The sequence below is a fragment of the Amblyomma mixtum genome, chromosome 2 (assembly GCF_055824585.1).
Source record: "Amblyomma mixtum isolate Tamu chromosome 2, ASM5582458v1, whole genome shotgun sequence".
In the NCBI taxonomy this organism is placed as follows: Eukaryota; Metazoa; Arthropoda; class Arachnida; order Ixodida; family Ixodidae; genus Amblyomma; species Amblyomma mixtum.
In genome coordinates this window covers 7660276-7685718 of record NC_143013.1, presented here as the reverse complement: position 1 = coordinate 7685718, position 25443 = coordinate 7660276, and the positions used below count along the sequence as shown (strand labels likewise).

Below are 25443 nucleotides of genomic sequence, written 5' to 3'. Positions count from 1 at the left end.
AACTCCTGCTACTACCCGTAAGCTCGCCTATCAAACATTTGTTCGTCCGCAACTCGAGTATGCATCATCCATTTGGTCACCTCACCAGGCTTATTTAATCAACTCCCTTGAATCAGTCCAAAATCGTGCTGCGCGTTTCATCTCCAGAAACTATGACCGTCACTCAAGCGTCACAAACATTAAATTATCGCTCTCTCTTTGTACCTTGCAATCACGAAGATTAATTGCTTTTGTCTGCTTATATCACAAGATAGTCTATAGCACTAATCATTCGACTCTCCCTCTTGCCCAACCTCACCGCACCTCGCGCCGCTTAAACAACCATCTCAGCTTCCAACGCCTTTCAGGTAAAACCGTTGCATTCAATTCATCCGCTTTGCCGCAGGCTATTGTTCACTGGAATGGTCTTCCGGAGCACATCGTCAATATTCGTGATCCAGCTTCTTTTAGGACCGAAATAACAGCCATTTTTTCTAATTACTGACGCGCCAATAACTATTGTATAATGATATTCTTATTGTTTTATGGTGAGTACTAACAGTCAGTTGGCATTGTTTAATGATGTTCTTATTGTTTAATGAGTACTAACAGTCAATCAGCATTATATAATCATGTCATTCATGCTCCTGTTATTGCCCCTATTTATGTAATCCACCCCTCAATGTTTGGAGCCTGTGAGGCAACGTGAATAAATAAATATGGGAATCAAAAGGGGGCAATTAAGCTGTCTTCCACTGCACAAGTGCAAGAGGACAGCTTACCTACTTTTTACTCCTTTCTGTCTACAGTGCTGAACAACTTCATATCGGTACACAGTCGAGCCTCAGTGGTCGCCGTGCTGGTTTACATAGATATATCATCGAAAGGCAGCGCGCCATGTCTAATCGGCTTATCAGCACCAGCTCCAGCCTGCACCGCGCTGAAGCTGCGCACCAAAATGGCGATCGTGACGTCGTGAATGCTGCTTTTTTTTTTTTTTGTGCATCAGCGAGTGGACACGTCTTCGCAAGCTCCCAGGGTTCCGTATACAGCGAGCGGAAACAACGAAGCACGAAATTGTCCAGGATGCGCTCTTCATGCATGCATACACTCTTATTGGGCCCTTTCTGTGTTTCTTTACTCGTCCTTCTGCTACCCTCACCGAAAATAGTGCGCCAACTTGGCCACTTCAAGACAGATAAAGGTGAGCATGTTTCCTAGCGTACGAAGAGAAAATAGGGAGAAAAAAAATGGAAACTGCGCTGACGCATGGCTGGCCAAGAATGACGAATGTTTAACGAGCAGCACTCTGAACAGAAAGGAGTAAAAAGGGAGTAAGATCTTCTCTAGCGAACACCCTCTTATAAGATGGAGTGCGCTAGAGGACAGCCTACCCCCTCTTTACTCTCATATAGGCGTACTCGTGTTTACAGTGCTCAACGGGCATGTTTCTGTAGATGCCAGCACAATAGCCTCAGAGACGAGGGGACAACACAGGTTTGTCAGGACACCTTAGAGGTAACTTGGGCCTTAAGAATGCAAGCATGGTTTACACTGCCCTTGGGCCCATCAGAGGCCACCTGGTCATTACAGTGCATCCAGGGTATTCACTGCCCTTTGGCTCCTTGATGCCACTTGGGCTTCACAAATTAAGGAACCCTTGCGTTTACGGCTCTCGGTCCTCCTTATAGGGTTCGCTTGAATTCACCATGGCTAATTATAGGGCCTTTAACTCCGTAAAGATACTGTCAGCGACGTGCAGGAGAGAAATAAATTTCGCCAATTTCGGCTCAATTGGGTCCACCGACCTGAGCGAGCAGAAGACGGCGATGAAGGCGAAGGCGTTGAAGCCCAGGAAGAAGGAGGAGATGAGCACCGCCTGCAGTGTCCGCTTGACGCTCGTGCCATCGTAGCGCTTGCTGTACACCAGGGAGGCCTGCAATGAGAGAGGGTTTGGGGAGGGGGGGGGGGAATTGTGTGTAAGCAATAACACGCATATACGGTTAAATACACACGAAAACGCCACATCTAGTACGGGATAAATATAGACCCCGGTGCATTCTAAACACGAATACGTCTATATGGGTGTAAAAAGAGATTAATTAAGGTCTCCTCTAGAGCACTCCCTTTTATAAAAGGGAGTGCTCTAGAGGAGACCTTAATCCCTTTTCACCCATTTCTGTTTAGAGTGTGGAGTCTGAATCGACAGCATACGTTCACCTCTGCTTTACCGAGGGACAACGTGTCTGCCTGCAGCACGAGGGGAGAGACTGAGGGCAAGGAGTCAGTTCGAAGCTACGACGCTAATATGGGAGAGGCTGTAATGACTTGTCGTTATTTCACAACTGGTGAAAATTTAAAAAAGGAAAAGGCTATTCGCGTGAGACGGTTATCACATTGCACGCCCACAACTATTGAACGCACTCTTTCCAAGCGCAATCATTGGAATAACAATAAATAATAAAAATTATTTATTTGAAAAATTACATTGTACACATGCGAGCCTGCCCAAGCCAACAATGAGCTTGTGGGGCAGTGCTCGGCAGAATGGAGCAATCCAGAGAACGGCACAGTCAATCAGAATCAGAATAAAACTAAGGAAAGGCATTAAGAAAGGACGGGAAGAAAAAAAAAGGAGAAAATAAAAAGACAAACAAAATTACACATACAAATCAAAGATAGCAGATTTGACTTCTTTCCGAGTGCTGAAAGATAAAACATTATCTGGCAGGTCGTTCAACACATCTGGTACATAAAAGGCACGGACACGTTTACCATATCTTGTCCGTACTCTGGGCAAGGTAAAGCGGTCGCGTGGACGTATGCTCTGGCGGGGACATACGGGAGGCAGAAGTTATTGTTCCATATATACATAAGGATTATAGTTTCTTTGAATAATAGCCTGAACGAAGGTATGTGCGAGCATGAAAAAAGATTGGAATCATCAGTAATGTGCGCACCATACATCACAGCCCGAATTATAGATTTTAGTAAAGAATTAACTTTGTTGCGCCAAAACACTGAACAGAAATAAAAAGAACAGATTCCATATCGCAGCACACTGTACGCCAATGCATGTGCTATTGTTTTCCTTATGTAAATTGGGCATAGTGATTTAATAGAATATAGCAGGCAGGCTATTTTGCGCAGCCTTTCACAAACGTTAGCCAAATGAGTGTTCCAGGACATGTTTGAATCGAAATGGACACCGAGATAATTGACACTTGAGAGGTATGGAATAGGAGAGCAAGAGCAATTGTTACACAGAGGAGAATGAAGAAACACTGGAGTGATGGCAGAAACAGATTTCAGCGGATCGTGAAAACGTGAAGAGGAGAGATAGAGTGACAAAAGACGAAAAACAGATCTAAGTCATTAGCGCACTCAGTGCAAAGCGCACGGCCACGTAACTATCGTCAAGACACCACACAGTGGCCAACGTTTACTTGAGGAAAGCTGCCGACCGAAAATGAACACGAAAAAAGTTATTGCGAAAGCGCTATGCGAAAGCGAAAGCGAAGGAGCTGGAAAAAGCGATACGCGTAGGTGAGGCAAACATTAAGTACCGCAGTGCGTTAAGGTATGGAAGCCTGTAGGCAAGTTGCTACCATTTGTAGAAAAAAAGTTTCCAGACCAAAACACCCGTGCACCACACCTGGGCGCTGTGCCTGGCAGAGTAAAAGCTAGAAATTTCGCTTTTTGGACTAGCTACGTGCAATGGAGGGGTTGCATTGCCTGTACGCTTTCGAAAGCGCATGTATTCTCGCACGATGCAGCCAAATTTTGTCGAGCCACAGCGACGAAGGTAACCGCGTTTTCGAAATTCTATAGACTGATACGGTTGTTACTAGCGACCGGCTACAAATCTCTAATTGCAACTATAGGCGCCTAACTCTACTAGTTAAAAAGTTATCAAAAATTAGTTAACCCGCTTATTACTAAAGACGGTCTCCCGGTTTTGGTGTCCGCCAACATTGGTAATACTCTGCCACAAAAGCCATATATTGCAACTAGGCGCCCAACTCTACTAGTTAAAAAGTTAATAAAATTAGTCAACCAGCTTACTACTTAAGACGGTCCACCGGTTTCGGTGTCCGCCAACATTGCTAATACTCTGCCGCAAAAGCCATATATTGCAACTAGGCGCCCAACTCTACTAGTTAAAAGGTTAGTTAATAAAAATTAGTTAACCAGCCTACTACTTAAGACGGTCCACCGGTTTTGGTGTCCGCCGAAACTGGTAGTACTCTGCCGCAAAAGCCATATTTTTACCCCAAAAAGCCTATTCATTGAAAATTTTTGAAAGTGTTCGCTGAAACACCCCGTATGTATCCTAACACCACTCGGCCCCACATCTATACAATTGGCAGCACCTCACTGCCTTTCGTCAATTGTTATTCCCATCTCGGACGGCTGAACACTACTTCCACCGCTGGCATACATCACCCGCCTCCGCCGCATAGAGGGGAGGAACTGGCGGAAGTGATGGGCGAAGGAAGTGCCCGAAACCCCTGCTTCGGCGCGGGAAAAGGCGCACGTTCCCCCGAAGCGCCGCACTTTCCGCACGGCTTGCGTATAATCAGCCCGGAGCACTCGGTGCAGAAAGCTCGGCACCTTCGCTGGCGAGAACGGGCGCGCGTGTATTCGCACCCACACACGAGTGAGCACGCAGCTACGCTCGCTCGCTCGTGTACGTGGAGGCGTCGCCTTCGCTTCTCCTTGTGCGGCCGCTTCTTTTTCCGCTTTCGACACTTCCACACGCACGAGCGGAAGGAAGAAACGACTTATGGAGAAGCATGTGCGTGCCTTGTCAGCGCGGCGTCTTGACGAGCTAGCGAGTGCACGCAGCGTCGCTCACGTCTTTGGTGCGCACTTGGCTCTTTTCCTTCCGAGAGTTTCCCTTCTCCCTCTCTTTAGTGCGAGAGCATTATATTGCTCTGTCGCGTCAGCAAACAGTGTCCGCAAATTTCGTCCGCACGTCGTTCTCTTGAAGATACATGTGTGAAAGTGTGATTGTGACAGTGTGCGATAAAATGTGGCCGTGGGAAAAATTTTGTTGATGAGGTTACTCTATTAATTAAACGCTAAAAAAACGTGACAAATACTCTTAGACGTCAAAATAGCCGTGGGCGTCGATATAGTACATGGACGTCATAACAGCCACGGACGTCGATATAGTACATGATCGTCATAACAGCCACGGATGTCGATATAGTACATGGACGTCAGAACAGCCCCAGACGTCGATATAGCATATGGACGTTTTGCTTTCGCAATGCTGCAATGCGGGTCGCCTCAGTGATATCGAAGTTTTTTTTTTTTTTTAATTGGAGCTGACCGTTTAAAGATGTAAAGAAGAATCCGAAATGAAAGATTACGTCTTTTGCGAGGGGCGGGGGCTGCGCAGACTCCAGGGGGAGGCAGTTTTGTTGAAAGCATCACTGTATGCTCAGGGTAGTATACTAAGCTGTGCGTAGTTATCGCAGCGACTTTTAGCAATTTGTCGTCTGCAGAGGCGCAGACGATTATGGGCTTATGCGCGGCTGAACCGAGCATCATTTTCAAACTTACAACGAGGCAAAGGTTACCGCAATTTGCAAGCTGCGCACGCAGCTTGATCGCAAACGAGCCAGAGGTTGAGGCGAGAAAATCTGAGTAGCTACGATAAAGATGCACGGCACGGTACACAGGACCAATCCTTCTTCAATCCCGAAGTTTCCGTAAAAACCGAATGGTTTTTATGGAATGGTTTTTTTTTTAAATCCGAATTATTTTTTCGAAAACCCCGTATTCGGAAAAACCGAATGGTTTTTACGGAAACCCCGTATTCGGAAAAACCGAATGGTTTTTACAGAACGCAGCCGAACGGCTGCGTTCAGGTGGATACTGATGACTAATTACTCCCTCAAAAAATAAAACATGCACCACCTAAAGACACTGGACTAGAACGCATGCTTAGCGCGCTTCAACGCGAAGCGCTTCAAGTCATTCACCGAAATATGAGCCACTCACAATAAACCTAGCGGGAGGATCTCGAACAGAGAAAAGCACACGACGACGCCGGACTTTCGACTGACTAAACATTTTGGAGAATATCGCGAAAATATAACCAGCTGAAAGTCGGTCGAAATGTAATCAGTTCAGATTCGAGCGTTATCCCAGTGATCCTTCTCCGTGTTTACAACCTTTCCGTACAAGTTTTACTTTGTGTAACCACGTCTCCCTCTTCCGTTAACTAAGCTTTCTAACAACAAATCAAACTGCTAATTCACTATTCCTCGTTTCTTTTTCTTAATATTGTATCAGGCATGTATATGACGGTGCGTCTCTGTCGCTGACATGCGCGGTGCGAGCTGCCTGTTATCACTAGCGGGCTATATAATCGGCACGCTTCAATAAACACACGTTCTTCTTGTTCTGGACATCATGCTGTTGCCACGTTCTTTCCAACGCGGATACATGGTGTCAGAAGTGGCTAAGACGATCTAGCTACACCGACGGCGGACGAAGCATGGAACGGCTGGTCGCACCGGAACCGCTGCGTCTGGCAGGGAGTGTCTCGGCATCATGGAAGCGTTTCAAGCAGAAATTTGAGATTTTCCTGCAAGCGTCGGCAGTCAAGGACCAACCGAGAAGTGAGGCTTCGAAAGCTGCGCTCCTGCTGAGCATCGCCGGTGACGAGGCACCCGATGTGTTCAACAATTTTAAGTTCGAGTCGGGCGAGAACAAGGATGACTACAGCACCTTGATAGGAAAGTTCGACGCCTACTGCGCAGAGGTGAGCAACGAGGTGCATGAGCGGTACCTTTTTCGCACGAGGAACCAAGCGGAAGGAGAGCCATTCGAAAAATTTTTACGTGACCTGAAGAAGCAAGCTTCACAATGTAACTTTGGGACGTTACACGACTCAATGGTAAGAGACCAGATCGTCTTTGGTACCAACAGTCCTAGATTACGGGAGAAGATGCTTCAAGAGAAAGTATTGACGCTAGCAAAAGCGGAGGAGATGTGCAAAATTGCAGAATCAGTAGCAAAACAAAAAGAGGTGTGGCGTAAAGAAGAGAGTTGTGTGGATTTTGTTTCAAGGCGGCGCACAGACTTGCAGCATGCACAGAGTAAAGAGCCCAAATGCGACGGGGAGCAATGGCAGTGTAGAAAGTGTAATCGCAAGCACAAACCGAAGCAATGCCCAGCATTTGGTAAAAGGTGCTACGTGTGTGGTAGGTTTCACCACTTTGCTGTCTGCTGTAGGAAGTCAAAAGAAGTGAGCGAAGTCGACACACTTCCGGAGAACGACTTTGACGTACTAGACGTAGGAATTAAAAGTGGCACGAATGAGTGGACTGTAAATGCTGAAGTCGGCGGTCAGGAAATTGCCTTCAAAATAGACACAGGGGCGCAAGCGAGCCTCTTACCGTTTTCAGTCTATCGAAAACTGCCATCAGCGGGAGCACTAACTCCGACGAGCACAGTACTACGGGCATATAACGGCGGCATTATTACGTGCTTTGGGACAGTGTCGGCAACTGTACGCGTTGGAAATTCCCACGCGGTAGTGAAGCTTTTCATTGTGAAAAACGGTCGTCAGCCTATACTCGGACTGGACGCCAGTGAAGCTTTGGGACTGGTTCAGCGTGCCGTGAATGTTATAAATACGCCTCCTAAACATGGTTCTTTCAAGAATTATAGGCATATTTTCGAAGGACTTGGTTGCTTGAAGCAGCCATATCACATGGTCCTGGAACCTGGAGCAGTACCGGTCGTGCAGCCAGCCCGCCGGGTGCCTTTGGCGCTGGAGGAGCCTCTCAAAAAGGAACTCGAAAGAATGGAACGAGCCAACATCATTGTGAAAGTGAATGAGCCTACTGACTGGGTAAGTCCACTGGTTGTCGTCAAGAAAAAAGATGGCGGCTTGCGAGTTTGTTTGGATCCCAGGCAGATCAATCGGCACATTAAGAGGCAGCATTTTCCCCTCCCGAGACGAGAAGACTTGGAAGCTAAGTTGGCGGGCGCGAAGTACTTCAGTTGCTTGGATGCTAACTCGGGGTACCACCAAATACCGCTAGACGAAGAAACATCAAAGATATGTACTTTCTCGTCACCTTTTGGGAGGTACCGATTTTTGCGGTTGCCGTTTGGAATATCATCTGCACCGGAAGTGTTTCACCAAACAATGACGCAAGTTCTAGACAGGCTGCCAGGCGTGCTAGTATATATTGATGACATTCTGGTGTGGGGCTCAACGAGCCAAGAGCACGATGACAGACTAGTAGCTGTCCTGAAAGCGGTCGAAGAAGCGGGGTTGACTTTCAATGCGCAGAAGTGCAAGTTCAATGTGACCGAAGTAAAGTTCCTCGGTGACATAATAACCGGAAATGGCATATCTCCTGACGCACAGCTCGTTAAAACAATGATTGACATGCCAGAACCAACAAGCAAAGTGGAGGTTCAACGTATGCTGGGTGTCCTCAACTATTTTGGGAAATTCGTGCCGCGGCTGTCGGAAAGAACGGCGTTATTAAGGGATCTTATCAAATGTCGCTCCGATTTTCAATGGACTGAAAACCACGCTAGAGAGTGGAAAAGCGTAACGCAAGTTTTGACTACCGCTCCCGTGCTCGCAATCTTTGATGCTCGAAGGGACACAAAGATTACATGCGACGCTTCGCGGAACGGGGTAGGGGCGGCCCTTCTGCAACGTCATTCTGATGAATGGCGACCCGTGGCATACGCGTCCCGTGTTTTAACACAAGCAGAGCAGAGGTATGCTCAAATTGAAAAGGAGGCCCTTGGCATTTGCTTTGGTTGCGAAAAGTTCCATCAGTTTGTCTACGGGCGACAACTGCTAATAGAAACTGACCATAAGCCACTCTTATCAATTGCGGAAAAGGCAATCGATGACATGCCACCTCGACTGCAAAGATTTTTTTTGCGCTTGTTTATGTATGACTTCTGTTTGCAGTACATTCCCGGCAAGAACTTGGTTCTAGCAGATATGTTATCACGATCCACGGCTGATGGCAACAGCAGCAGCCGCCAAGACACTGGCATGAATGAAGTGGAAATTCACGCAGTCGAATCCCTGGGTTATATGGTGACGCCAACGACGCAGCGCGAACTGCAGAGAGAAACGGCGTGCGACGACTGTCTGCAAGCCGTGGTGCAAAGTCTGTCAAGGGGCCAACCAGTGGAGGGTGAACTCAAGCCTTTTACACAAGACCTTTCTGTGGTTAATGGAATAGTTTTTAAAGGCTCCAAAGTGGTCGTACCAAAGAGCATGCGAAAGAAAATTCTGTCTAGAATTCATGCGGGACACCTTGGCATGCAAAAATGTAAAGAGAGGGCACGTCGTCTTGTTTTCTGGCCGGGCCTTAACAGTGAGATTGTTTCTCTGGCAGCTAGCTGTCCAACCTGCAGGAAATTCGCTTACGCGCACGCAAAAGAACCGCTCCTCATGCGGCCAACTCCTCGATGTGCATGGTACCGGGTGGGAGTGGACATCTTTTTCTTTGCTGCAGACTCGTACCTGGTTGCTTACGATGCATTTTCTAACTTCCCAGAGGTGCAGCAACTTCAGGACACTAGTGCAAGGGCTACAATTGCTGCACTCAGCGCTATCTTCGCAAGATATGGCGTGCCACTAGAAGTGTGCACGGACAATGGTCCTCAATTTTCGAGCCACGAGTTTGCCGTGTTTGCACAGAACTATGACTTTACACATGTGACTTCGAGTCCCCATTACCCTCAGTCAAATGGTTTGGCTGAAAAAGGTGTGCAGGTGGTCAAACGCATCTTGAAGAAAACCCAGGATTCCGGGGACGATTTCTGGCAAGGCCTGTTGGCCTATCGATCAACACCACTCGAAGACGGCCGATCCCCGGGGGAACTTTTGCAAGGGAGACGCCTGCGAGCCAACCTTCCCGACTTTGAAGAAGTGCCGCGCAGCAAGGTAGAGAAGCATCGCCAGAAAACGCAGGGCAAACCGTTGCCGAAGCTTTCTCGAGGCGACGTGGTAAGGCTGCGAGGAACTACAACGTGGGCCCGGAAGGCGAGGGTAGTAAGCGCTCCGGCTCCAAGGTCGTACCAGCTTCTAACGGAAGATGGAAGAATTCTGCGACGTAACCGGCGACATCTCGCAGAGACGCGAGAGCGGTATGCCGAGACGAGCAGTGACGACGGTGGCGACACAAGTGGGCCAATCGATAACCCCCGGGTACCTGCCTCGCCTTCGTCGCCTGGTACCTGCCTCGCATCGCAGGCCTCGGGAGGGCCACAAAGGACTGCTGGGGAACCGCCGTGCGCTGCCAATACAGCGGGAAGCTCGCCTCCGGGTGCCGTGCAGCCACCAGCATTAAGGAGATCGTACCGGAACAGGAGGGCCCCGCAACGCCTTTGCTATGACGAGGAATTTAATCAGTGCGCTTAACTAATCCCTGTGGCTGCAACTGTTTTTGTTTGTTCCCGCGAAAAGATGTATCAGGCATGTATATGACGGTGCGTCTCTGTCGCTGACATGCGCGGTGCGAGCTGCCTGTTATCACTAGCGGGCTATATAATCGGCACGCTTCAATAAACACACGTTCTTCTTGTTCTGGACATCATGCTGTTGCCACGTTCTTTCCAACGCGGATACAAATATTGCGAGAAGCTTTTTCGTCCCGCGTCAGTATTCCTCGGCGAACTTTCTTATTAACCGCACTGCCGAGAGTTGATGTGTATAAGTTTTCGTTTCTGCCTAAAACAATTATAGAATTGAATAATCTTGACCGACACGTATTCAACAAAACTTGTTCACTTGAAACTTTTGCAAAGAGCTGGAACTGTGTTGTACTGACTAACTATACCATTCCCACCCTGTAACAGCCCGCAAGGGCTAACAGTATTTGGAAAAAAACAAAAAAACTCGTATCTGAGAGCGCTGACGGAGGGCGGATAATTGAACAGGGGTGGGACTCCTAGGCAAGCTTCCCTCTCCGCTCCGTTTCGACTTCCTTATGTCACTCGGGCGGGACGGGGATGTAACAACTTGATCTCTCTTTCTTTTTTTAATGTAACCTGACTTTTTGTTGCTTATCTTCCTGAGCTAATGACCAAACCGTATACCACGAGGCTTCACCTCGAACAGATTGTCAAGGCCTCGATGGTGCTCCTTCAGCGACCGTCGACCGACAGCAGAGCTGCGTACATGCACATAGGCCTCTCTCAACCTTTCTGTTAATTTTTTGTTTTATTACAGAAGGAAAAAGAAACGCCCTGAAGCTGGAACCTCGAAAAGTCTGGCCACCGTGTGACTATCCAGGAAAAGTATGTTTTTTGTAGACGCCAGCCGCTCCCTTTATTTAGCGGCATAATAGAGGCGGTGCCCGTCTGACAACAACATTAGCGCGCTAGCGCCGTCAGCGCCACCACACGTCACGGTACGGCAACTCATACTCGGAGTGCCTTAGGTGTTTCAAATTTAGGCTATATATAGCGGCGTTTTTTTTTTTTTGCTTCCTTTCTCATCTCGTGTGACCTGGACTGCAGTCGGATACAAATTAAGTCTGCAGTGAAGCTCAGCCCACATTCAGGACAGCCGCATAGCATTCTCCCGCGAAAAGAAAGCAGTCCATCGTTTTTCTAAAATACAAGCTAACCAAGCTGAGAAATTTTGTTGCCTAGGGATTGTTTGACATAGTCAAACAGTAAACTGCTGAATTCGTGCACTGCTGTGATTTGTCAGCGGAGTAATACAGGACGCCGCGGACCAAGACCCACCGTCACCAAATTCTGCTTTTCTTTTTAAGTTGTATCTTACTGTAAGTGCAGTAAACCCGGACAAGCCACACTAGATCTGTCTCAATGGAACTACGCAGCACTGCATAATCCCAAGCTGACAAGCCTATTAAGCAGATTAGCCCAGATCCAGCCTTCGCAGTTCGCATCTAGCAAATTAATAAGCACTACAAAGTTGCTGCTCGCAAGACTGTTCCTACGCACAATTTATTTTCTGCTACAATTTTTTTTTTAGGAACCATCCATGTCCAGCCAACACGCCTGAATACGACCCACTGAAGGTGCAGTGGAGTAACTTTATTGTTCTAAAGGTTGATATTCTTTTTAGCGGTTTACTCCGTCTTCTTTGGTGTCTGCAGCTCTCGTTGGTGCCCTAATTCCAGGGCTCCAATTGTTTCCGCTGCATAGGACAGTATGGGTGCCAGGACACGCGGGGATGACAGGAAACCAATAAGCAGACCGGGTAGCTCGAGGAACGTAAAATACCGAGCGCCCGCCTCGTGGAACCTATGCCGCGGTATCGTGCGAGTACGAGGTAGTCCTCGAACACTACAGAGGGACTACGAGAAGATAAGCCCCAGCACACAGAGAATTAAGCAAAGAAACGGGTATATGTAGAAGACTCCAAACTTGAACATACCCGAATCTATATATAAGGCATATCATCAGCTCGACGGTATACCGGAACGCATGCCCGCGGTGTGGGGACGGACCCACGATGTATAACAGAACATGGGGGTGCCAGAAAATAGACGCAGTACCAATAATAAAAAAACCTTAGTGAGGAGCAATGGGAAGATAAGCTGGCCAGCGACCACTGCGAAGACCAACGAGGTCTCGTACAGCGTGCCCACTGACGGTACTTCCCAAGGAGGGGAGGGGGGGGGGGGAGGGGGGGAGAAGAAAATAGCCCTCACACAACTGCCTCGATTTACGCCTCCCCCGCGGCCCAGGTTCTCCAGGGGGGGGGGGGGGGGGGGGGGGGGGGAGTCATGCAATATTATCACATAGGGAAGCCTTGAAAAACTCGGTATGACACTCAGTTCCACTTGATTCATGACGTTGTCGTCTGCCTATTGTTACCGGCGGACAATGCGACGACGACGTATGCAGCTTTTTAACTGCCTTAGCTCCAGGAGATGTTTGACGGAGGCAATTTCTCCTCGTTTTCCTCTCTCTCTCTCGCGTGGGGTTACTTTCTCATGACCGCATAGCTTAGTAGACACGCACGTCCACTTGTCTTCCCTGTGGCCGGTGGACAAGAGGGAAGGATTAGGCATAAAAGATGCCTCCGTCTACGCGGTGTTCATAAGCCAAGCGAACACGGGCGTCCTTCGACGAAGGCTGCACCATGTCACTGTAATTAAGGCTCGCAATGCTCCCGACGATTATTCTGCCTTGTAGCAGCGCTAGTGGAGATTTCGTTTCCGCCTGCCAGCAGTAAACACATTTATTTCCTTCATCGGGTCATCACTTTCCGGTAGCGAGGCGCGCTTACTCAAGAGGAAAATCGAGACTTACTTCCCACACACGAGGGCAGGGTCGGGATAACCATTACACTCTTTTACTTTCGCTGCGTAAAAACGTCAACCATCCCACTCTCTTTGATGTGTTTTCGACCTCCATATGCCACCGTTTCCTTCTTATATTATTACTTTCTGAAGTTCACGTAGCGTAAGCGTAACGTAACGTAAAGAGCGACAGAACGTGCATGGTCGTTGCAGAGTAAGGACAAAGACGATCGAAGGTAAGACAACGAGAAATTTTCGCGGGAAAAAATTCTCCGCCAACACTTTCTTAGCGTTCCACTTAAGAGCGTTAGCTACGGCAGCTTCACGTATGTACATCGGTGTGCTCAGTTAACGCGGAGGAGAGCAAATCCAAACATCGACGGATGTTTCCTTTCCAGACATCATCGATCGCTTTTAAGACGCAAGCAGCGCCATCTATCTCATGGATTTTGCACTACTATTGCGATTTACAGCCACCTTCGCTATATGCGGTATATTTTCTCGTTATGTCACTTAATAAATTTTGTAAACGTGTTCATAGCAACACGGCCAATCGTTTGACGACATCCGGAACACCCTGCGACAAACGAATCTGCCGTAATGGCCGTCTGAAGGTCTTCGGAATGCATGGTTTGGGGGCAGAAAGATCGTAGTTGCGAATCCCACAGATATTTTGGGGGCTTCATCTCAATTAGTAATTTTATCCTCAGAAACATGCCAAGTCATTTGACACGACTTCGAACATTCTGCGTCAAACGGGTGACCCCCAAATTTTATGCAAATGGTGGTCCCGGGGTGGGGGTCCCACTTCGATCGCCGCTGTACTGGCACATATATAACGGATCGAAAGTACAGGTATCAATATAGGCGCTATGCGTGCTATGTGATATAGTGTGGTCACGTGATTACTGTTTCGGTCAATTCATTGCAGACAGACGCGTCCTTGACAAACGTAAGTAGTAAGAGCTGACACGCTCTTGAAACACGGTGCGCCAAGAAAACAAACCATCTGCGTGAGCCTATTCCTCGACAAGGTGGAAACGGAATACGCCGTTCTTTCTCTATGAATATGCGATGAGAGAAAGCGAGCAGCACTAATCAACTCTGAGTGCTCATCAAGGTAACCGACCGCATTGCTCCCTTGGTTCCACTGCCGGTTTTGAAGGCCGGCTTAGACAACGAGACCATCTGCCCTTTCGCCTAGTGAAAAGAATTCGCTGTGCGCCGCAGACCACGCCCATGAGTCTGTGCTTTTGCCCTTCAGTGGCCGCGTGATTAGGTTTGACTATAGGACGAGCAAGCGCATTGCAACAAATGCCATAGGGGCACCACAAGTGTTAAAGTCATGCGTTTCAGGGGCTAGTTTGGCTGGATATCTCGAAAAATTACTTTTCTTTAAAAAAATAAACATTGTGTGGTTTATTATTGTAATTCTTGTACACCTATGGCTGTTTAAATCAAGTTTTATATTTTCACAAAAAGTACCGCTAACTGCATGGCGTAAGTATCATATATGATACGTGACAATATTTTACTGAAACGCAGCAGCCAGATAATTTTTTGGAAAACTAAGGTTGATATGCGTCCTTTCGGCCTAAATTGAGCTCACTAAATTTTTTAGCGAAAAAAATAAAAATAATGTAGTAAGGGGTTAAGAATCGGATTCGATAGCATTAGACTTCACATTTGTCTCAGCTTCTGTTGCAACTTGTGTGTGTGTTTTCGTCAGTTTCTTTGCAATTTTAGATTCTAGGCTTCTGTCTAGAAACTAGCTTGACCACACTCCGATGGGCAGGTTGTAATGACAGCTCAAGGTCACGCGACCTATCTCGACCAATCAGAGAAATTCATCTCGGACATCGGCGGGGTTTTGGTGTGACGACAACTAATAATGCTTTCACAGCGGGACTTGTTTCGGACAGGCCTAACGAATAGGAACGACCTTGAAACCGTAAGATGGCCTAATGACACTCTTCGCCTAGACTTCACCCTCACCTACGTCTGTCAAAACGACTTATTTCTTCGTGCAGGAGGCGTGCGGGATATCCCTTGTGCTGACATGAGCCACTGTGCATTTATTTATCAAGGTGACGTAGTGTAATTTGCAGGTTACAACTGTGTAATAACACGGTTTAAAATTTGCTATTTCCAGAGGGGTTATTGCAGGAGTGATTTGAGAGTTCTATGACAACAAAACATCAAGGCAACAACATCTGTGACAACAAAAATACGTAAGGGCAGTAGCATAAACAACTGCAGAGACGCAACATTATCGACAACGAGTAAAAGAATTAACTGTTTTCTCTGAAAGTTCTACAAATTTGTCAGGCGTTGGCTGCGCAATAATGCGCGGATGTATAGTTCATTCCGTTCGCGTGCAAACTGCGGAAAATAGGGAAACCGAAGAGTGTTATTGGTACAAGAAAACTAATCATGTTTATTAGTGATGAGTTTACAATTAGTTTACAATTTTTTTTTTGAAGTACATTATACGGCTTTAACCTTGAAGGCTAAAGAAAGGTTTTAAACTCATTAAATTTTCCGTATAATACAGTTATTTTGCATGTATCTAGCTATTCCTTTCGGGAGAATACTGGTAGACCGGGCGAAAATTTTGAGATATCTGTCTACTAAGTTCGATCTGAATCCACATATTGTACAAGCGGTGCAAAAATTTCGCCCGGTAACGCAGCTGTTGCGATCGGCGTTTATGCAGTTTCGATAGGCGTAAGAGCGGAATCGTTACCAAGTTTTACCTGCTGTTTTATAAACCATTGCCAGATGATACGCCACATGTAACCTCTACGTAGGAGCCAACAGCTACAGGCACCAAGGAACACAGGGGATTTTTTATATTTATTTATTTTGTGGTGTTGATCAATGGAGTATATTACTCAAGATTTCATCGCCTAAAGATAATTGATTAGAAAAGCAGAAGGAAAAACAAGCACACGCCGCCGGTGGGTTCCCACCGGCGGCCTGTGCTTGTTTTTTTTTGTTTATATATGTATAATTGTTGCGTGGCGGCCAGCAGAAGAATGATGCGTGATGAACGATGGATAAGAGATGATTTAATGGCCGCTGGCCTAGCGCGAGCGCTCCGTCCCGCGTCACTGCCAGCTTCGTCGTCTTCGTCACACTTCCCAGGGCCAGCGAGCGATCGTCCCGATCGGTGACAGAGACGCGCAAAATGGTGATGAGCTTCAGAGGATGGTGGGACGGAAAGGAGAAAATGGTGAGGTGCTGGCCGCCACAGTGGATGAGATGGTCGAAGGATGAGTCCCGGTCCACGAAGCATCCAGGCCGGAGGGTGCCAGGAGCTGACGGCCGAGGTCCGTGGACGCACCGGACGGCAGGGGCAGGGGGGCGGTGTCATCACGTGTGGGTCTTGGGTCGGTCGGGTCTCGGGTCGGTCGGGTCTCGGGTCGGTCGGGTCTCGGGTCGGTCGGGTCTCGGGTCGGTCGGGTCTTGTGGTCCGGGCGGGGGACGGGGCTGGGGTGAGCGGCGAGGTCGGTTCAGGTCGGGCGGGCTGGGGCACGGCCGGGCGGCGCGGACCAGGCACTCACGGCCGACGTCCACGGCAGGCGCAGGACACCGAAGCTCCGGGACCAGGATGGCGATGAAGGGACCCCAGCACCTCACACCAAATGTAACGTGGCGGCCAGCTGAAGAATGAGGCGTGGTGAACGATGGAAGAGATGATTTTAATGGCCGCTGGCCTAGCGCGAGCGCTCCGTCCCGCGCCACTGCCAGCTTCGTCACAATATATATATATATATATATATATATATATATATATATATATATATATATATATATATATATATATATATATATATATATATATATATATATATATATATATATATATATATATATATATATATATATATATATATATATATATATATATATATATATAAGTAATTACAGTTGAAATATTGAAGGAGACAATCTCCGCCTTAAGGGTATGGTGCGGTAGCGTTAATGGGTTAACGGCCATATGTGCGGAATTACTCTTTACATTCATAGATCCATAGATCCTAGTCCTTAGTCATTCATAGATAGTCCTCATATACCCCTCCTGTCACAGTGGTGCAGCGGTTGAGCGATGCGCCCCTGCCCTGCGATGGCAGGTGCTGCCACCGGTGGGGCTTGTGCTACCCCGGTTGCTCGAGTAAGTTTGCTCTTCTCGAGCAACCTATTAATTTAACTGCCACCTGCCACTGTGGTCAGTTTGCTCACAATCCGGTGGGCAGCTTGTGATGACGCCACAAGGTCACGTGACCAAAGTGACCCGCCTAGGTTGATTCGGCGGGTATTTTTCGCTCACAACACCGACGACGACGCCGAATTCTCTGCGGAATGGCAGCCTTAATGCTATCGAGCTACAATTTGGGAGGACATCTCGGAAGCGGGGTGCAGTTATTAGAATTTCATTCAAAGGAATAGTCCAAGATGGCGACGTCCCTTACACGCAAATAGCACAGACTAAAGCGTCTTTTTTTAAGCATGAAATGCTTTTAGCCCCCGTTGTCGGCAGTGTGGTGACGTCACGCCGAGACCGAGAGCCATCATCCGGGCACTGAATTCCAGTCAACCGGGCTCTAAAACGAGAACATCCGGGCACCGTACGAGGCTTAACGAGATTTAACGACTCTCTAAGCCCTCCTACGCGACCGGCATGCAACCGCCGGTTTATCTCCAAAGGAGTCACAAAAAATAACTGCTGCCAGTGCCTTCTCAATGTTTATCAAGATATCAGTCGCTGTGCGTTTGACAATGCACGGAATTATAAATTCCGATTTCTAATAACGCGTGCAAAAAGCACATAAATGCCACGATACACTTCGTTGTCATACGTGATCTCTTAGGGGCATCGCGCATCGAAGCAAAGCCGCGCAGGCGCACAGCGGCCCGGGGGAGAAGCGCTGCGTTCAAAGGGCAAGGCATCGCGCCGAACGGATGGTGGCGTTCCTCCCTTCCTTTACGGTGCGGTTCGGGTGTCCACCGAGATGGCAGAGAATTACTGCGCCATTTCCTTTCCTCAAAAAACCTTGCGTTCAAATGGCAAGGCATCGCGCTGAACGGGTGGTGGCGTTCCTCCCTTCCTGTACGGTGCGGTTCAGGTGTCCACCGAGATGACATTAGGCCCGTAAACATTTCATGCTTACTCTACTCTCGGTTACGGGAGAGGCAGAGATTTTTTTGTTAAGTAAACGGGAACAAGTATTGTTTCACTTTATGTCCGCCTGGGCGCATAACTGCGCTTGAAAACGGTGTTCCTTTCTACTCGTCGCTTTTTGTATGCGTAGCATATTGCAATCACTCAGTTCAGCCCTTGGGCGCGGCCGTGCAGCCACAAAACCACGTGACGTGACGTCACGTGGTTTGGTGACGCCACCAAACCACGAAAAAAAGAACAGAAAAAAAGAAAAAATAATGAAAAAAGGACGGCTGAGCATGGTGGCGGTTGCCACCGCCCAGTTTCAAAGGGGGCGCTCCTATCCATCCATCCATCCATCCATACGTCACGGAGGAAAAGCTGCTGAGAAGTAGTAGTAGTAGTAAAAACATTTATTTATTTTTTTTTTCAAAAGGAAGAGTTAGGGAGTAGGGGGATGGGGATAGATAGATGTGGAGCTACAGTGGTCGGTCTTCCCTAGTCCAGGATCCCGTTGGCCTCCGCCGCTGCCTTGGCCCTCGTCACCAGAATGAGCTGTGTGCTCGGGTCGGAGTCAGCCAGGAGGGCCTCCCACTGCTCTAGACTAGGGCTATTTACCTTTGGTAGTAAAGGGCTTTTTTCGCAGCCCCAGGTGGCGTGGTACGTTGTGGCGTAGCCCCCACACCACACGCAAATCGAGTGTCGCCAAGCAATACCTCGCGCAAAAAGACCGCGCAATATGCAACGCATTCTTGGCTTAACCAAGCTAAGCCTGGGCATTATTTCTTTTTTAATTATTGACGCACATGTTTAGCAACACGGTTATACACAATATACAGGGCAGGCGTGTCCAAGGGGTCGCCGGAGACCACGCCCCTGCTACACCTGCAGGTTTAGGCTCGTCGATGGCATAGTCGACGAGGTGAGAGTAACACGTCAGTGAAAGTGAAATCGACGAATGGATAAACACTGCTAACTCAGCGTTCTCCGGCCTTCCATGAGCCGTACGTGAGCGGTGTATAGCTCACGTTCTGCAGCACACGCTCTAAAATATGCGCCTGCCCACAAAACGTCACAGACTTATCAATTTTCACCGCAGTAAGTAAGTCCCAGCTGTAGTTTAAACTCCGCACACTCTGCCGAAACCTCCTCCTGTGACCCAAGAAAAAGTAAGGCAGAAGTACTGATACAGCTATTCCCTCGTTTAATTCCTTCGCATGCATTCCATCTAAAAGCAGGATTCGCTAAAGCATTGTACAAACAAAGGCAAGCTTAATCCTCGGCCTATAGGTTATGAGCAACGCTCCTGGGCACACATAACACGACGCTATATGCGGCATGTTTGACGATAACCGGCGCGCTGCCTTCGTACTCCGGGGGAACATTATTTACGCTAGAGTGACCCTGAAGCGCTAAAGCCCACAGACGGAGAGAGAGAGAGAGAGAAGGGGGAAGACCTGTACAGCACACGAGCGCGAAAAGGCAACAGGAACACCCTTTGCGCGCACCCGTGTCGCCAGCGCTCAGCCTGGCAGATATGCAGGCAAGCGTGCAGGCGCGAAACCCCCTTTTTGTGGGTGTTTTTTTTTACGCGGAAATCTCGCGAAGGGGGCTTGTAGAAAGCGAAACAGCTCGCTCAAGCCGTGCGCAGAAAGCGGGAAGCGTCTCCGCCTTCCAGTACACGACAGGCCGTGCGCAGTGGGCCGAGGAAATCTCGGCCGGCATACATAGAGAGAGAAAAAAAAAAAGAATGGTAGAGAGGGAGTCTTTCGCATGCATTCCACTTGCCTTTACACCCTCGCCCCTAACTGCGAACTCCGTGCGCGTTCATCTTGTTACGGTTTACTCTCGTTTCGAGGATTTCCGCTGTCTTTCCGTTTCTTTTTTTTTTTTTGTTTCTCTCAACGGTCGTCTACGGTGAAAAAAGAAAAAATAATAAGATGAGCGAGAGAGACGAAGAGAGAGAGAGAGGTGGGAGGGACAGCATCTACATCACACGAACTCTCTGTGCGCGCAACCTACAACTGAACGGCGGCCAAGCCATGCCCGCATTGCGTGCTTTGAAAACTGCTCGAGTCCGTGCATATGGTGCGTGTAATAACAGCCCGGCAGTCCTACTTTTTTTTTCTTTGCTTTTCTAGAACCTGAAGCGCAGCTGAAGCAACGAAACCCGCGAAGTACGATGGAAAGCTCGTTTTCGTATTGTTTCCGCTACCCGCTTCTCTGTCTCTCGTTCTCCCATTTCATTTACCCTTTTCATACACTGAAGCTGTCAAAGCGTACATAGGCCTCTATATGGTCTTGTTTACAGCCATGTTAAATGTTTGTTCGAAACCTTTTGTCGCAATGTGAAATGTAATTATCCTCAGAGATTTCGTCATAGCTTATTCAGCTAGCAGCAGCAAGACATGGGACAGCTGACACGAACAGAAAAAAAAAATTGATGAGGTTAAACTCTGCTAAACCTAGTTACACAGAGCGAGAGCTCGGCATGGCTTGGTGAACTAAGTCTTGAGCAGCGGCAGCCTCCGTCGCTAACCGTGTGGCCTTTCTCTCCCGGTCTCACTTCCGTTGCTTCGCAAGTCTAGCTTTTCGTTGCACCTCGGTTTCCGCGGCTTGCTTCCCATGTAGCACCGAACATTAGAATACTGTTATAAAAATGTTATGTAAGTTGGAGTAATGTTACATGTTCCATTGTAACTTTACATTAACATTAAAAATTAACATATAACGTTAAAAGTTATATAGGAAACGTTACTTTCACGTTCTAAACAAACATTGTTTTAATGTAATATTCTAAATTTTATTATAATGTTAGAGTCGCAACTATAAAACAGCATTGCAATTATATTTTGAGCACGGATTTCCAGACATTTTCTCACTGTTCTTACAGTAAAGATGTTTTTCAACTAACAGTACCTTGTAACCACGTCTCTTAGCTAGTACTCGCCATAGATGACCTGAAGAGCCCCATTATTTTGTCACAAAACTTTAGTTATTGCCCATTATCCACTATATCACTCGTGGTACATCCCGCAGTAGCGAGTATAGTAGCGAGTATATAAGCTCGACGGCATGATATCCGTTTGGAGGTGAGTGAATACGAGTTGCATGTTGTGCTGTAGTGTAGTGGAGAAGGTGTCGCTCTTGTTGTTGGTTCTTGCAAAGTGTTGTAAGTTCTGTGCCGTCACCACAGGCAGGCCTGCATGCTTGTGCGGGGCTGCTTTATCATTTTCGAGAAAGTTCCATTTATGTTGTTTACATGTTTCATGAATGTTTGGGGAAGGTTATTCGAACATTTATATGTAACATTACAAAAACATTAGAAAAAAAGGACATGAAGTACATCGAAATAACATTTGAGCATAACAAAAATGTAACATTATCGCAACGTTTCGGTGCTACCTGGGTTAGCTCCCGTCCTCCGCAGTACACACTCTCGGCAAGCTATATCGACTGGATGATCGGACGCGGCTTGACGGCGACGCCGAAGGGCTCGTTCACATTTATCCCGCAATTCGGAGAGCGAAGCGGACTCGCTGGCCGGAAAAACTAGGACCTGTTCCCATCTGTTGACGCCCGGGCGAGGCGGAACCGTCGCGCCGCTACTGTTTCATCCTTTTCCACACACCCGACATCGCTCAAGGCGTACAACAGTTATGGTTACAAAAGATCATATCTCGACGCTGTCTGTGTACCATAAGGGTGTGCACACTTACGTTCGTTAAACCATAGTTAAACGGAGGTACATTCACACTTAGTTCAGCGTATTCGTAGTTTCGTACCGATACTCAATGATAAGCCCAGCCTAGTGGTAACATAGTGATGGTTCAACAGCGCAAACACACACAGACACCATCACTATGAACCTACACCAACTAGCCCAATCTGCAGTTCTTCTAGTGGTAACATCTGCTTGCCAGGACCGGAAGCACTGTTGTCATCAAACCGACATATCTTTTAAGCTTAGTGGCGGCAGAATTTTCACTCAAAATAAAAAGATAAAGCAAATTGATCACTTATACGTTTCCTTATCGGTGGGGTGAGACGAAGTGAAAGACCGGTGCCCCATTTATGACGGTGAACGCATTGGAAAAGGTCGCAACAACGACGAATTCAGATCGAGGCGAGGAGTCCTGTTTCGAAGGGAGTCGCCATGTTTGTCGCCGCGGAATTTTTCTGGCAGCAGAAATCAGTCCTGACCGATCGACCTCGCCGCGCCGCTTTCCGCCTTGGTCGGCGTCAAGAGCGGCCGAATCCGCTCCGCTCGCCGGATTTCTGGGCAGGTGTGAACGGGCCCGAAGAGTTGACAAACTCGGCCCGGCCCGGCCCGCGCCTCATCCATGAAGAAACTGAAGGAGAAAGCGCCAAAGTAGCAACCGTTACGCCTTCTCCTAGTTACATGGTATCGCAACGCACGCACACGCACGCACAGGGCGTCCCAGCTAACTTTAGCTAGGTTTTAAAAATATGCCGCGGCACTCTGTGACGACGCGGCCAAATGCATAATGCTGGCTACTGTATGGAGCAAGTCACACTATCTTTCTATTGCGCTTAATTTCATAATTATTCGAGATTAATTAACAAAATTCGCAAGCAACTATAAGATAGGCGAAAAGTTCTAATGAGAAGGCTATAGAAGGGTCCACAAAACGTCCGATTGAATACTTTCTGACTTTCGGTCTATTAGGTATTGGATTTTTTTCGCTCACTGCAGATGCCCGCAAACTACAAAAGTAAATACCATGTGACATGCCCGCCTGCGCGCCGCGATTACAGTGCAGGGCATTCTCGTGCACGAAAGCAAGCTATATATTGCAAGTACGCACTGTACGTCCGATCCAGTTTTCCATCCAATCCTCTGTCAAAGCTAGCGCCATTCATTACGACCGAAGAGGGGTCCACATAATGGCTATCCAGTCCCCCTCTTATCGTATGCGTCAGGGAGCGAATGCGCGCAGAATTAGACCGTCGCTATATGCAGGAGTCCATGACAGGTACCGAGCGTCACAGAAGCCCGGCGGAGATCCACAATGGAGGGCACATATGTCAGTCCGCAGAGCGACTGACCCAGGACTTGCACGGCCGAGCGGCAGTGCAGTCAAGCGGCGCATCACCGAGCCGTTTACAGACCACTGAAGCATTGACAGAACGGCATACGATGTCCGTGCTATCCATGCGACCTCGTGTGTGTAATAGACGGGCGATTGAACTCGGGCGCTTATAGCGATCAGCCTGGTCGCGGACGCTGCGCAGAATGCGATAAGCGTCGGTATGTGGAAAGCCGGACGGCCGAGGAGTGCCGTCGTCGAGGATCGGAGTCCGATAAAGGGAAAATCCCGTCTGTCGAGAGAACGGATGATCTTGAAGCAGTGAAGACACTACTCAAAACGACACCGTTCCCATCTGAGTAGCTCGCCTTCTCGTGTACGCCTGATTCTGCAGCTGTTGTTGTCGTTGATGCCGACGCTGATGAACAAGGATGGCACAAGGACAATAAACAAGTTGGACCATTGGCTATACAGGCGCGTCTGCGAACGAAGGTAAACTTAACGGTTAAAGGAAATAAAGAGAAAGGATCGTACCATGCCCCGTGCACGGAATTAAGTGAAAACAGAAAAACAGATTGAGTTTTTTTTTATTTAGTTCTACTTTTCTGGATGACCGCCAAAACATGCTTCATATCATGTGTCACGTATACCGAAATCTCTCAGCTGATGGCGCGAGAAATGAGCGGAGGTGGTGCAGTCACAGGGTCAGGCTCGACAAGAACAGCTCTCAATGCAGCAAAAAAAGTATTTTACGTACCACACACAAACAAAAAAAGTTAGTGAAAGTCAAATGGAACATACACAAAATTCGGCAACCAGTTGGTATCACTACACAAGGCTCATATTCTTGTCGTACGCCATCAATTTTGCCGCCACCATCACACGCGTTCAAAAAAGCGACTGCAAAGGTAGGCGGTCCTGCTTCTGCCGATAACTAGATGTCGAACAGGCATGGCGCACTACACAGCTGTACGTCGAAGTCTTGCTATAGAGCACTCATCTAGAGACGAGCCCGAAGGCTGTGCGTAGAGTATTGGCACGCACTCCTCGTTACGTCATTCACATCCGTCACGGCCGATTCAGACGCAGCCTCAGGCGTACGATGACAGGTGCCTGTACTACACTGTCAATGCCCGATGCGAGAGAGCTCGTCAGGCACTTCCTGCTTGTAGAGCGAGGAGCTCGCGCCGAGCGCACTCGTTCTGAGGAGTTTCAGGTTCTCGTTTTTCCTTCCTTCCTACAGATCCCGGCCCATTCCCTCCTCCTCGGCACCTGCGAGCACGTCTGAAGATCTTGGGCACGCTGGTTCCAACCACACTTATTTTCCTCATTCATAATTATTAATCCTTTTGGGGCCTCTCTGCCCTACAAACCACCTTTGCCCGGCCCTTGTGCCTTTTTTTTTTCTTCTTCTAACTGGCTTTTCTTAAATTTTTCTCTTGGGCGTTGGCCCTTTTCTTTTTAATTGGTTTTGCCTGCGGTAACCTCTGGGTCGGTGCGGGCTTTCTCTCAGATTTATTTGTTTAGAATTTTTTATGTATTTCTTGAGAGTTTTACAATAAAGGGTAATATAAGTCTATGGTATCACTGCCACTTGCTGTCACATTTTTTTTTTTAAATTCACCTACCCATTTCATGTTATAAAGTGGGCTGTAAGGTGAGCAATAATTTGAAATTTTGCATTCAGTGGAACGCGCTGCTACGCAGCTAATGATAATGGCAGACATTGTAAGGGAACTGTGCGTACTAAAGTTGCGCGGTTGAGCTGCCTGAGTCCTTGCTTAAGTTCAAAACAAGCGAGCGTAAGAGAGGGAGGAAGATTGGCCTTCTTAGTTAAAAAAGAAAATGTAGTTGCAGTGCTAGGGTTTAGGAAGAGAAGGATGGCGACAAAAAGAATAGCGCAAAAAATCGTAAAGAAAATAAACGCGAAAAAAAAACGCCATATTAACGCACGTTGTTGGAC

General features: G+C 47.8%; 2 protein-coding genes across 3 annotated transcripts in view; one reads left to right on the top strand and one right to left on the bottom strand.

Annotated features, from left to right (window-relative positions):
* LOC149358316 (transmembrane protein 135-like) overlaps positions 1–25443 on the bottom strand; it is a 77350-nt gene that overhangs the window by 24702 nt on the left and 27205 nt on the right. For both annotated transcript variants that reach the window (XM_089570363.1, XM_089570364.1), the window contains exon 2: positions 1788–1915. In XM_089570363.1, coding sequence (XP_089426489.1) covers positions 1788–1915 — 128 coding nt within the window. The remainder of the gene's footprint in view (positions 1–1787; positions 1916–25443) is intronic.
* On the top strand, positions 6491–10405 carry LOC149358317 (uncharacterized). Its single transcript, XM_089575273.1, has 4 exons — positions 6491–6757; positions 7703–7852; positions 8942–9146; positions 9378–10405. The coding sequence occupies exons 1-4, from the start codon at positions 6491–6493 to the stop codon at positions 10403–10405; spliced, it is 1650 nt and encodes a 549-aa protein (XP_089431399.1).